This window comes from Dermacentor andersoni, chromosome 10 (assembly GCF_023375885.2).
Source record: "Dermacentor andersoni chromosome 10, qqDerAnde1_hic_scaffold, whole genome shotgun sequence".
Classification (NCBI taxonomy): Eukaryota; Metazoa; Arthropoda; class Arachnida; order Ixodida; family Ixodidae; genus Dermacentor; species Dermacentor andersoni.
In genome coordinates this window covers 129,506,892-129,521,253 of record NC_092823.1, presented here as the reverse complement: position 1 = coordinate 129,521,253, position 14,362 = coordinate 129,506,892, and the positions used below count along the sequence as shown (strand labels likewise).

Genomic DNA, 14,362 nt, shown 5'->3' with positions numbered 1-14,362 from the left:
GCTCGGTCGGCTTCGTGCTGCCGAGCAGATGGTCTAATGGCAAACTGAGCTGATTCCGATGATGTTATTGAGGTTAAGATGTGACATGTCATTGCTGTTGTATATTCTTATTGTGACGTTTTTGATGTTAAGTTATGGCATAGCGACTCTACAAGTACAAAAAGCAATACAGCACTGCGCGCGATCCTTGAGACAGCCGTGATCACATAACGGATAGCGTGCCGAAATTTCGTTGAGCTTTTGTTAAGATAAAAAAACACGATATGGACAAAACATAGCGCAGTGGTCTCTACAGACGACTAAATGTCTGCCAATGCGGTTGCCCGTTTCCGGCGGTTACAAGACTGTGGCACTGGTTGCGAAGGTTAGACCAAACGCCTCGTGGTTCACGTTCCTCTACGCACATATTTCCCTGCTCTCTATAGGTCTCTATTCCATCTCTATAGATATAGTACAGCGCATGAAAGCAAACCGGCACCTTTCTTTAGTTAGACTCTATGCCCTTTCTATTTGCATGCTTCTCTCTCTCAAAAACATTAAACGAGTCTAGTGCAACCCAGACGATGATGGCTGACTACGGCACGACGACAAAAAGGGGGAGGCCGATTGTAACAACGACAATGAATGGACGACGGCGCCGCAACACTTTATTCTAACAAGGTTGTTAGAATGAAGACGCATAGTGCTGTGTTGAACTCCAGAGACCACCGTTTTCTCTTTTTTTTTTTCAAGGCTCGCGCGCTATCTTCCAACGCGGCAACTTCTGCTCGCATATCATATCAGTTCGCGTTATCGGCGCGAAAAAGGGGCGCAGCAGTGCGTTAAGCAGACGAGCCCCCCTCCTCCACGTGGAACTTTATAACTCGCAGTGGCCAATCAATCATCATCAACGAGCGGCCTCACGCGAGGACCTTCCCAGTCGACTCGAGAGATAGCGGGAACTGCCTGAAAACGAGAGAGAAAGAGAGAGGCTGGAAACCACCGAACAGGCGACGCGATAAGAGCGAGCGAAGACAGCGCTTGGCTACAAGGCTCGAGCTTAACACCGGGGGTGCCGTTAACAGTACTTCGTATCTCTTGTTTTCCGCCCGAATTGCTAAACAGTCCCAGGTGGTCAACGCGAAATTCCTGGCCTGTTCCGTGTAAACACTGCTTATAGACAAAATTTATGTCCGACATGCCCAGGCAAATTCAGAGAGAACAGACTAACTGCGAAGTGTTTCTCTCTTTTCCTTTTTAGAGTACGGGATCCTAAGTAAACAGCACAAAAACAAAAGCTACTCAACACACACACACACGCATATATATATATATATATATCGCTTGGTTTTAATCAGTAACTAAAAATGAACATATTCTTCGCTATTAGATCACAGCGTACAACAAACGGAGAGGGACTGGCAGACACCACCAAGTGCTTGGTGGTCTCTTCACCACCAGTTCGTCCTGAGGATGTTCTTCACATTCGTTTTACATTAAAAAAATACTGTTCTACCGAGTATTGTAGAATGCTTTTGGACATTCATTCTTTCTCCAAATATGCGTATGTTGCGTGTATTATATTTATGTGTCCATTGTTCCACTCCCGCTTATAGCCCCCCCCCCCCCCCCCCCCACACTAAGGTTACAGTACTGTGATCTGTCTATCTCTCTTATCTATCTAGAGTGCGTGTCTTGAATGCGCCTGGCAGAATGAAAATATACGACGTTGTTCTTTATGAAATACCATATACTTTCGTTCAATTAAGTACATGTAACTTCCGCTGCGTTGTCCTTGGTGTCGTTGTTTGTTGGCTTCTTGATATATACTTACCACAAATTCAAGAGGAGTTCGTAGATATTCGGATACTCACCATATAACAAAGGAATGCAAAATTTTGACCACATGTGCGATTGGAGCGAACGTTCGATTTTGTTGTCTCTGCGGCAATGGGTCATTTGGCGAACGAGGAGCGCCATTTGTCCAGTGTTCTGCGCTTCACGCAGGCTCCGAAAGTGGCGGCGGTCTGTGCCCGGCATCTCGGAGGCCATAAAAAAAGAGGACGAAGCTGACGCCATGTGCACCGCAATGAAGAATAAAATTTTAAAATACTAATTTTACAAAATCTGAATATTTGAGTTCAAAATATGAGTTAGTCTTAACGTAAATGCTCTCTTTTAGCTTAAGTACTATTATTATGTTTAAATTCTCCCTATTTCTTCTAATTTGTGCAAGGCCTGAGTACTCTATTACAGATCATACTTTATTTGCGATCGGTTACTTTCATATTGTCATTTACATTTTTGTTATCATAGTACAATCTGAGTTATTGCCGGGTTTATGCCATTGCGACATAATCATCAATATGTTTGCTGTGAGAAAGTGTTGCGGTCACAGTAAAATTAGTTAATTTGTAGTTGGAGTTTTAGCTCCCCAAGATCTCAGTCCCTCAGGACTCAAATAAAGTTCTTGTCATGTCATGTAGTTGGAGCAATCGCTGAAGTTTTCTGGTGTTCCTGACGCAGGCTCCGCGTGCCTCCTTTATTGCAGCCACGGCATAAGGTCAGGCGTAAGTGCGCACTTTTTCGTGTATAGCGTGTCGCAGACACGCAAGATACGAGGGGATCACAACGCTCCTATCGCCGGATGAAACACGAAACGCTCGTTTGTCGACGCCACCCTTCATGTCTGTACAGCGTACCCACCGCGGTAGCTCATGTGACTGCGGTGTTGAGCTGCTGAGAACCAGGTCGTGGGTTCGAACCCGGCCACGGCGGACAAGAACGCTCGTGTACCGTGCTTTACAGGTGATCGTTAAAGAACTTCAGGAGGTCAGAATTAACCTGGAGCACTCTACGACTACGACGCGCCTTGTTGACCCTTTTCGCGGCGATCCCGTGGGCGCTGCCATGTTTGACCACGTGGTGACGCGTCCATTGCTTGTCTTAGCTGCCTCCGTTGCCTCCGTGTTTACAACGGATGGGTATGACGCAGGTGCGGCTTAGCAAAAATCTCTGTTTCGGGAGATATCGCAGACGGTGACTGGGCGGACGACACGAAGCTTTGGCCACACTGCTTCAGAGAACATGCAAAAGCGCTTTCGGAGTTGGTTAAGCTATGTCCAAACGGCAAGATCAGCGCATATGGTGCTTGTTCTAAAAGCGGGGCTAAATATGTATTCCAAGCTATCCAAACTTTCCGCTTATGAATTGAATCAGGATTAGTGTGTGTTGCCGTTCGTTATTTGTTTGGCAAATATTTTGAAGCAGCGGCTTGTCATATTTCAGACTCAGTTGTACACTGTAATACCTTGTAGCAAATATGTATTATCGCTAGTAACTCGCTTACCCTTGTGGACCGTCACGAAACATTCAGTTTCGACCATTCGTGCGTTATCGGTGTAGTCCGTCGCTTATTGTGCGCATATGGCGTGCACATGTTCAAGTGTGCGCCCATTCCCTTCTTGACACGTCGGCGATAGAATGGGAGGAAGTTTCCGCGCCAGTTGGTGTAGATCTGTGTAGATACTGTGCGCGAAACTTATTATGACAGTAAACGGCGCTACTCCCTTTATCATTGTTTGACGAGCGGTACTCACTTTTGCCGACGACGTTCCGGGGCTGAAGCACTTTCTTTGAAGGTTAGCGATACAACGCTGGCGGATGAGCAAATTTCCGTATCCTCGAGGAAAGCCGTACATTTCGAAGCGCCGGTAACATGTACGGACGGTTGCAGCAGCGGTCCGCGAACTTGGCCACACAGGTTCATTCCATTCCCTTATGTGCCAGTCACTATTCTTGCAGCCAACTAATGCACACGTGCTTCAATCCTCATGATTCAATACAGCGTGACTGGAGCACAGTGCGTTAGCGAAGACTCAGTTGCATCTCCGACAGCTGATCGCACAGAAGCAAGGTAGAAGCGGTAATGGTTGCGTATTCGTGCGCTGCCGCTGAGGCCACGTGTGGCGCGCCGCCAAAAGCGCCATCTCGTTTCTTTAGAACAAACCACTCCACGAAGAGCTAGGGTCAATAAGCAGATTGAATAGAATTATGGGGTTTTACGTGCCAAAACCACTTTCTGATTATGAGGCACGCCGTAGTGGAGGACTCCGGAAATTTTGACCACCTGGGGTTCTTTAACGTGCACCTAAATCTAAGTACACGGGTGTTTTCGCATTTCGCCCCCATCGAAATGCGGCCGCCGTGGCAATAAGCAGATTGTGGTGTTGACCCGTAAATACCCCCGCCCCAACTTCCCTTAATGTCTATGGCGGTTCGCTTGTCTTATGACTACACACTAGTATGATGGCAGCCTGTACGTGAAAGGCTTCAAGTTAGTCCTTGGAAAGAGGGATTACGGTGGCTTTGTTCGAAGTATACGGTATACGAATCGGGAACGTGTAAAGTTTGCCTGGAGTACGGAAGCAGGTCGAATTCACAAATGCTTCATTTGACGTGTAGGAATTTGGCAATTCAGCACACTGAAATTTACACTTAGCTTTCCTGCTCGCAGAGCGACACATTGTACTGTAGAATATTTTAAAGAAATTTCGATAGGCAGGAACAAAAAGGAGGGCATTTTTCGAGGACATTAATCATAAAGGGTGAAACCGCCACAGTGAGAGATGGTATCGAAGCGGCGAGGAATAAAGCACAAAATAATAGAAGATGGCATTATGAACGCAGCTCCCTTAATTTATACCAGCTATAGAGAAAAATATGGAAATGTTCACACGTTCTGCACAATATGAATCATATAGTCCACGCAATATGATGTGGACTTCCCGATGTGTCGTCTGGTCAAATATATTTAATGGGATCGAAAACGACTGCACTGTTCAACCATGCAAGCTGCATTGGTTCAGCCAATCTCGCACAGTCTGTAGGCAACACACCAGGAAATGAACTGATCCACATCCGGCCCTGTAGTATCTTTTTCTCTTGTTTTCTTATCAACGAGATAAAAGACGCTCCCAGTTTTTGTCTGGTCATCGCACACATTTATGCAGTAAACGACACCATAAAAAAAAAACAACAGAAGCAAGAAAGGTGCCCTAATAAGTGCGATTTTAAAGGCGGAAGTATACTTTTTTTTTTTCATTTCTTTAGCTGCGCATGTTGCCTCTGTGGAGCGCATGTTAATTGCTGGAGTGCGCCCAGGAAACGCGCCTGTTCAAGCAACAGGTGGCGCGCGCGCCACCTGTTGCATCGGTTTTTTGTCGGTATGTCGAACTGTTGCGAGCAGCAATGGATGACGACGTCAAAATACGACAAAGAATGACGGCGTGTTCGAAACGAGACACGTGCAGTAGATTGTTTTGCTTGTTCCCGGTGACCTTTTTTTCTCCGGATGTTATCAAAGTCATTGCTCGGTGCAAGTTAATATATTGTTCCGAGTGCGCGCGCGGTCGTCTTTTCTAGGCACAAGTTCGGCCCGTTAGAGTTAGATATTCGAACAGTTTTCACAGGTGTTCGACTATTGTTCCTGACAGCACATTTGCATGCCCTGTTTTGTTCCGTTAGTGCCATTTCGTTTCGGTGTGTGTGTTAAAGGTTACGCTGTCCGCAAGATCATCTCAACTGCTAAACGCTCTCATCCAAAGCAGTCACCCGCTGCGGCAGCTCATGCAGTGAATATGGCGCAGCCCTGCTGAGCGCGAGGTGCCGGGTTCGAATCCTGCTCAGGCGGCCGCATTCCGACGGGCGCGGAATATGCAAGAACGCTCGTGCAGCGTGCATCGGGTGCGCGTTATAGAATCTCAGACGGTCGAGATTATTCCGGAGTCCCCCCCTGAACGGCATGCCTCGCAATCAAATCGTAGTTACGGCGCGCAAAATAGCGAAATTTAAATTGAAACTACGCAACCGCGTGGTCAGTCTCGCGCCATATATATTTGGTTGTCCACTTGAATCGCGATACAAATTAGCCGCGCGATCACGTAACAAAAGGTGGCGTATCGCGAGCCGTACATTGTCCATCGGCTACTTTCGGGGATATTTACACTTCTGCGAGGCCTATATAACGTGCTTCGTGGGTGACGCCTCGATGGCAGAGACGGGCACTCGGGTAATGCATTCAGGAACTACATGTGGCGTCAAAATAACCCTGGTGGGAGGCGTCCATAGGTCGTCCGCGCGCTCACATCGTCCGCATAAGGCCTTCAACATTTCGACAACCAGCAGCGACAAAACCTAGCGATTAATAGAGCGTTTCCGGTGCTACCATAGAGGCGTGCGTATAGCACCTTTTCATTCTTTTTTGTTGCTTTCTCTCGAGAATTAGCAGATGCGAAGTACACAGATCCACCAAAGAAACGCGACGCAATGCGATTTTGCAACCGGCCACGGAACGAACTGTAAGAAGTTGGTCTTGACAACGTAAAGAACAAAACCGTCTTGTCTCTTAAGAAAAGAATTGGATTGTAAAACTTTATTTGTCCAACAGATGTAGGGAAGTCTTTAAGCCTTCCCACCTAGACGACGGCCAGGAGTCCTTGGACCCTAGCGGAGGTTTCGGCCACAGTCGGACGGTCTTCAGTTGAATTTCCGGATCGGAGCTGAGTAATAAAGTCTTCCATTGTTCTAAAGACTTTATTCTTCCCTCACAGAGAGCCTGCAAAAATTATTACCGAAAGTCGTTCCCGTTTCATCTCATCCTATTCGTCATATCAACCACTTCTGTCCTGCTACTGTTGCGACTGGCTGTCGGAAATGCAACTGGGTTTTCGCTCACGCGCTGTGCTTCATTCATGCTGCTAAGCGTGAAATGGTATAGATGGAAGACTTGTGCAGTGCTTGGCTGCAAAAATGGTGACTAGCATCTCAAAGGAATGGAATGAATCGGCGTGGACAAATTCACAGACCGCTACTATAGAGAACAACTGCCCGCGTTGCCGGCATTTCGCGATGCACGGCTTTTCCTCAAGGATAAAAAAAATCACTATTCCGCCAACGTTGCATCGCTAGCCTCCAAAGAAAGGAATTCAGCCCCGGGACGTCGGCAAGAGTGAATATCGCTCGTTAAACAATGACAAAAGGAGCGGCGCCGATTTCTGTCACAGTTAAGTATCTGGTACTTTATATAAACACACGCACCCCAACTCACACGCAAACTTACGTACACTGTATCGCCAAAGTATCAACAATAAGATAATGGGCGCACGCTTTAGTCAATGCGCCGAAAATTCGTTGCGGCTACTACACCGCCAGCTACACACCAATGTTCGAAGCTGAACGTTTCTGGACGGTCCACAGGAGATAAGCGACTATAGTTACTAGATATAATACGTCTTCGCTAAAAGCTATTACAAAGTACAGAACATCCACGTTCCAAGTCCTTGCGCGCAGCTAGTACAAATACACCGCAACCGAGCACACCTACCCGCAAGCGATTAGGCAGAAAATAAAGAATTATTTCTTTATTCCTCTGAAGCTGTGGCCAAGGTTTCGTGTCGTCAACCTAGAAACTGTCCACGATATGAACTGAAACAGAGGGTTGCTGAGCCGCACCAGGCGCTGTTCAGATCCTTTGTGAACACCGAGGCAACGGGGGCAAGCAATGGACGCGTCACCACGTGATCAAATATGGCGGCGCCCACGGGATTGACGTGGAAAGAGTCTATAAAACAAAAAGGCAGAGTACCATTACAAAAAGCAAAGGCCGCAGATGAAACATGGTCAGCAGACCATGCAGACGGCGTTTCCATAGAGGAAAGTCAAAGAGGAGTCGGGAAAAAGTGGGCGGTAATCTGGTAGGTCGCGGTGGCGCCGTCCAAAGTTGGCGGCGAACTTCATGACCTCCGAGACGGCCGACTATGCGCCTCTGAGGCTGCGTAAAAGCTTATCGAGTTGCACAAGCTGTCGCTAGTGAAAGTAGATGAGTACTTATATAAGGCGCGAGGTCCTCCGGTGACCCACGATGTGGAGTGTTGCAAGAGTGTCGCACGCGCAACTCTTTTCGAACGACCCGAATAAAAAGGAATTACCAAGGCGAGCGCATGGCGACCGTCTGGCGCAGCAGGTGTCCCCAACGGCTAGAGAGAAAAAGAGGGGAGAAAACGAGAAAGAGGGAAGAGAGAGCGGATACGCAGGGACGATGCTGCCTTAACAGTTGCCAGGCAACGGCCGAGAAACGAAAGAGCTGCGACGTGGGCCCAGCCACCGACATTCCTCCATCCGTGGACTGCGAGAAAAAGAAGGAAAGAGAAAGCGTTTCAGTCGCGACCCTTTCCTCCTTGACTTGCGCGCTACCGCTGTCAGGACGACGACTATACGATCGATGGCCACGTTCAGCCGGAAGTCATTCAGGTCGCGCCGACTGAAAAAGAAAGGCGAGCGACCCAAAAGTGCAACCGTCTCCAGCGTGGGCAGGATGGAAGTCATGGCCAAGAGGATATATACTGCGCGCGATAGGATTTTTATAACGCCCCGTACCTCCCACCGATTTTTTTCTTCTTTGTTTCTTTTTCCTTTCTTTGTAGTCTTGCGCGGCGTATAATCCGGGTCTCCGGTCCCATCCGTGGGGGGAAGGTGCATGGCTCAGCGCGCATTAGCGAGGGACGTGCTCTTTTATTCGCTTAGGAGCCACGGGAGATGCAAAGACGCTGTCCGTGAATTATGCGCATAGTACAGCGCCGACGTCTGCCGCGTGAACAGAGATTGCTGCGAGTTAATCACCACCGTGGCTGCAGCTACTCACGAGACCTCGCTGCCGTCAAGCGACGCGTAACCAAATAGCGGATGAAATGTAACGGATATAGAAAAGGGACATTGAAGCGAAATACTATATACAAGTGTAGACTGATAAAGTGTTATCACGTAAATTTTGCGGTAAGAGGTTGATCACGTAACAAAGAAAAAGGTCAAATTTACCTTAATTGAATTTCGCGCCTAAACACGAGCGCCGGGGCGTCAGTGTGACGTCACGGATTTCAAAGTATTTTCTCGAATGTGGGCCATCACAGCGTAGTAAAAGTTCTTGCAATGTTCTAAAGTCCTGTCTTTGCTCCTTTGGAATACAATGTGGCCCATCTTAAGCGACAGAACCAAGCCCGAGCAGACGTCATAAAAATTTATGTGGTGTGCGAACTTCAAAGCGGCATCGAGGTTGGGGGTCATCCATCTTTCGCTGATGCGTACTGTCTGGCTTATATACCATGCCTCCTTTCACATACTACACTTTAGCACCTTTATCGGTGTATAAAGGGCGCTTGCCTGTCTCACGGCCCTCACCAGGCGACATAGGAAATTTCAGTTATACGCTGGAAGTTTTTGGTGGAACGCCCTCTAGAGAGCGTTCTACCACAAGAATTTTTCGAATTAGTTCAAGTCCTGTTTATTTGCATCATTACAATGCGGGCATGCTCGGGCAAAAAGTGAAGATCAATTTACTTGAGAGCGCCCGAGAAATTCAAAAAACAACTCCACGAGTTAAACAACGTAATAAAAAAGGAACTACTTCGCAATAAACTACAATATTACCAGTTACTAATGTGCTTCAGTGCATGAAACGACGTTTTGTAAACAAATTAACCAGAACGCCAATGCATTTCTCCGCAATGTTCGGGAATTGATATCTCGAAAGTGGTGTCATCTTGAAAATTCGTTCCAACTGGATCCGCCTTGCGAAGTCCACGGCTAGAATTTGTAAATTGCAAATATGGGCCATAATGTAAGTAGTTGGAAACTTAATTAGTGAATTTCTATTAATTAGTCGATTTTGCATCTCAATTCTTTGTGCACGTATTGTCCGCCGCTTCGAGTAGACCAGCTCACGAACTAGAATTGATATCTGCCACCGGCAACTTTTAAAGATTTTTGAAAGTGTTCGCTAAAACACCCTGTACGTATAAAATATGCACTGTAGCACATGTTCAAAACTCTAAATCTTCACGAGACAAGGAACGGCGGGCACCGCATTCAAGCGCCAACATCTCTTCCTTTGTCATGTCTGTAAGAGAAGAGCACTATACCATATTTCCAGTAGCCTCCGCTGGCGAAGCAGAAAGGCGCTTAAGGGATGCTTGCTAGAGGACGGGCGCAGTCTGGTGGCTCACAGCCAGTCATTGTAAAGCCGGACTTGCCTCCGTGCATTCGCCCATGAAAGAGGCCTTGCGTACTTTTCTTGCATGTGCCCAAGAAGGAATTGATCAAGGGGAAAAAAAATTGAACATGCAGGCGTAGGCCACTTTATTATTCAGGCAAAAAATTGGCTCGTCGTCAGGGCGATGGCTTCATGCAGGTGACATCAGCACCACCGCCTATAGTTCGGCTACACAGAAAAGATGCCCAAAAGAATAAAAAATGTGTCGCAATAAAAGTTTGGTTTGCGCTACTTCGTCTGTTCCCCGATTACGGTTAAACGTACCGAGTAACCTTAATACAAGGTTTATAAGGGGAAAACTCACAGCCCTAAGCCACTACAAATACAGTGCACGTGTGTGTGTGTGGAAGGGGGGAGGGGAGCGGTGCCTGAATGGTGTCTCCCAGTAGCGACGAAGGAGAAACCATTCAGGCATCTTATGTGGACGGATGTTACGAGCGTCCCCTTTAGAATGGGGCGGTGGGTTGCGCCACCAAGCTCTTGCTATTATACTGTTTAATGTCCTACCTAGGTTAAAACAAAGAAAAAAAAACACTATGAACTCCCACAACCAAATTTTCTGACCCCTATTGTGAACTTTGCTTTTGTACGTCTTCGTTTTTTGCCGTTTCCCTACTTTTCTTCCACTAATCGCCTGTTATTAATCTCTATTGCGGATATGTTTACTTTTCCCCTGCTCTTGCTGAACCCACAAGGGCTTCAAGGAGGCCAGTGGTGCCTGCGCATCTACTAGCGTCCCCTTGCGGTCAGCGAGGCAAGGGACGAAAGGTCGGCGACACGCACAAACGCGCGTCCGGAAAGATGAAACATTATCGATGATAAAGACAACTGAAACCTGAGCTTATCTTGCCTCAACCTAAATGATAACCACGCCATCGTGCGACTGCAAATGTCACCAATATAAATTGTCATGTCGTTCGAATGAGACGTAACAACAATCAGCAAAACTAAATAGAGTCATCCGAACAGCCGTGTTCTTCCAGAACTTGTGTCCCAGAGAGAGAGAGAGGAAAGGCAGGGATGTTAACCAGAGGGGAAGATTCGGTTTGCTACCCTACGCTGGGGAAAAAGGGGAGGTAAAGCGATAACAAAGGAGAGATAAAGAAAGGAGCATAGGCATACAATCACAGTCGGGTCACTGTCGCTGCATACTGTCACCGCACAGCACAGTAGCTAGTGTCTCCCAGAAAGTAGCTTCGGCAGTTACGAAGTGGCGTCGTCAACGATCTCTTGCTTCTCTTCTTCTTACCACGGTGCCCTGCTATGCGAGTAAAAGCAAGCCCAGTCATTTTTTTTTTTTTTGCGTATTCGGCAAGTTTACCTGTCTTCACTAAAGTTCTATGTGTGCATTTGCGCACAGATCGCAAACGCATGCACACAAACGCACACGATTCGTCGGTAGTCAGCTGTGTTAGTTTGTTACCCAGAGCTTACTACAAGAAACAAAAACCCTCACGTGCTTCGCAGATGTAGTCAACGATGCCGTGTTCCTGGAGGACCACGACGAAATGGTCATCGTCAAAGACATCGAGATGTTTTCGCTATGCGAGCACCACTTAGTGCCCTTCATCGGAAAGGTGTCCATCGGGTACCTGCCCAACAAAAAAGTGCTGGGCCTCAGCAAGCTGGCCAGGTGAGCGGCGCTTAGATTTTATGCGATTAGCATTCTTTGGGAACTTCACGCGAAGCCGCCGTGGTGGCGTAGTGGCTTCGGCGTTGCGCTCCTAAGAGGGGGCTGTAGCCGCAGGACCAAATCCCGGCCGCGGTGGCCGTAATTCGGTAGGGGCGAAAAAATAAAAATAAATAAAGAACGCCCTTGTACCGTGCATTGGGTGCACGTTAAAGAACCCCTGGCGGTCCCAATTATTCCGGAGTGGCCTCTACGGCATGCCTCATAATGGTATCGCGATTCTAGCGCGTAAAGCCCCAGAATTCAGTTCGACTTGACGCACTTTTCGTTATGCCCGTAGGTACTAATCTCTTTCACGCCGGGTTATTGCATAACCAGTGCTTAATTACTACGAGTATGTTAAAGAGGGGACAACCGTGTGGGGGCGTTCCGCTTTCCTCTCCCCCACTCCCCGGTCCAGTACCCATTGTCAGCAACACGCGATAACCGACGAACACGAGCAAGAATTAGAGCCCACAGGACGCGACATTAACTGTCGTCCTGTGTTAAGTCGTGCAAGAATTAAAGACCACAAGACGAGCCATCAACAACGATCGTCATGTGTTTAGTGCTAGCGAGCGCGGCTTACAGTCGATCACTCCCAACCTGCCCGCTTTACCATCCTTCCAGAATACCAAGCACGAATGTTCGTTATCCACCTTGCCCTTGGTCTTTTTATTTTTTGCAGGATTGTGGAAGTGTTCAGCAGGAGGCTCCAAGGTACGTTGTAGCTGCTTTGAAGATCTGTCAAGGCTCACATCGTAGGCTGCGGTTAAAGCCATTTGTTCTTGTGTTTTTCTCACAGTGCAAGAGCGGCTAACCAAACAAATTGCAATGGCAGTAACGGAAGCAGTCGGTCCCACCGGTGTGGGAGTGGTGATACAAGCAACGTAAGTGCACGCGACTGCAGCTTCACGCCTGGTAGTCTGTCGTACGCAGCAGCTCCGAGTGATCAGCTCTTTCGAATTGTGCCCTGTGCCCGTACGACATGTTCCCGGATCGCTACCAGCGCGCCATACGGCGGATGACTGGCGAGTTGCGACAGAGTGCAATTCTGGAGTCCTGCGAGTGACCTAAAACGCAAAATGTCTGGTACACAATAGCTAAAGTTATCTTTCATATTGCGCAGACTCGCCTTTTACTTTGGACTGACATATATTTGCTTTCGTTTTCTTTTTTTTCTGGCCGTTTGACTGTCTTAGCAAGCTTACTCTCAGATTGATGCGTATTTTGCAACAGCTTATGTGTTTAAGGTAGGTTTTCTTGTAGCGTTATCTTCGTGCGCTCATTATAAAAATGCTAACTGCACTTTTACTAATTGTTATTTTAATCGTTAGCTTTTACGTCAATTGATACACTTACATTATTTACATTGCTTAGCTTAGGTGTTCCGACTCGTGATTGCTACGTGCATCGCCCTCCTTACACTGTGCCACAGTTGAGCTCTCGGGCATATCTAACCGGTGTCACATGTACACTACTGATCGCGATCGGGGCAGATTCGGATCGAGTGTTTGCTACACGGTCATTTACGATCTCCATCTTGCGGATTTGCATGTAGGTTGCCTCGATAACCTCATCGCCCGGCGGAGGACATCGAGGCACACTAATGCCTAATCACAGGCTGACGTCTGCACCCTCTAGCGCAAGTATTCTGAAACGGTTAAAGAAAGAAAGGCAGCTCGAACGTTTAAAAACCTGTTTATCAGTAATAGCAAGCTGTAACATTCAAACATTGTCCAAATTTAGCCATATTTAGCGAACCTAAATTTGTAGTCGAAGCGTTATGCAGTTATAAGTTCACGATCAGCAAACGACAACTCGATCCGGATCGTTGCACCGTGTATAGTCGGATACAACTCAAAAGTCTGCAGTGAAGCCCCGCCCACGCCCTCATAACCGCCGGCCACTGTTCGTCCGCGAGGCTGCAAATAGTTCGTACTTCAAACTTTCTTCGTTACCTAAATAAGGCCGTAACCATAAGAATAAAATTTAAGTGCGTAATTTTGTACGTTTTCACTCGTCTATTATAGAGGAACGGTGAAAACCTAATTCTTCATTGAACTGAAATAAAACGCATGCTTCGCTGCAACTATTTATTGTCACGTTTCACTTCAGTTGGCAGTGAAGTTTCACAGGTAAAACGGAGTCAGCAGTGAAACGAACTGTGCCGCCGGCTTTTGAAGAGTGAAGAGCTCGACACCATACACTTTGTCCGTGTCTGTTGCACACCTCATCGCTTCCGCTGATGAAGACTTCAAGAACAGCAGACGTTCCGGAGGTATCAAGTACGATGCCATTTTGAAATGGTCGCCCGACGACGTTTCTGTTTGCTTCCGCGATTGGATGGCGGAGTAACAAACCCGCGCAGTCCGTGTGCCTTGGTTGCCAACTGCTGATCTTTAAAGTTGTATCTTACTATAGCTGCGAGCACTGCTCATCGCGATCAAGAAATAAGATCCGGATCGACCCCGATAGAAGTGGGCGTGCGCCATCGGTAAAATGAATAAGGTAGTAAAGTTCTTACACGTTGGCCACGGGCATAAAGGACGGCAGCAACGCGGATACTTACTCGCCAATATATAGTAGGATCGGCACTCACTCACGTT

General features: G+C 47.4%; 1 protein-coding gene across 2 annotated transcripts in view; it reads left to right on the top strand.

Annotated features, from left to right (window-relative positions):
* Pu (GTP cyclohydrolase punch) overlaps window positions 1–14,362 on the top strand; it is a 30,246-nt gene that overhangs the window by 12,492 nt on the left and 3,392 nt on the right. For both annotated transcript variants that reach the window (XM_050192674.3, XM_050192676.3), the window contains exons 3-5: window positions 11,552–11,717; window positions 12,442–12,473; window positions 12,559–12,643. In XM_050192674.3, the coding sequence (XP_050048631.1) occupies window positions 11,552–11,717; window positions 12,442–12,473; window positions 12,559–12,643 (283 nt within the window). The remainder of the gene's footprint in view (window positions 1–11,551; window positions 11,718–12,441; window positions 12,474–12,558; window positions 12,644–14,362) is intronic.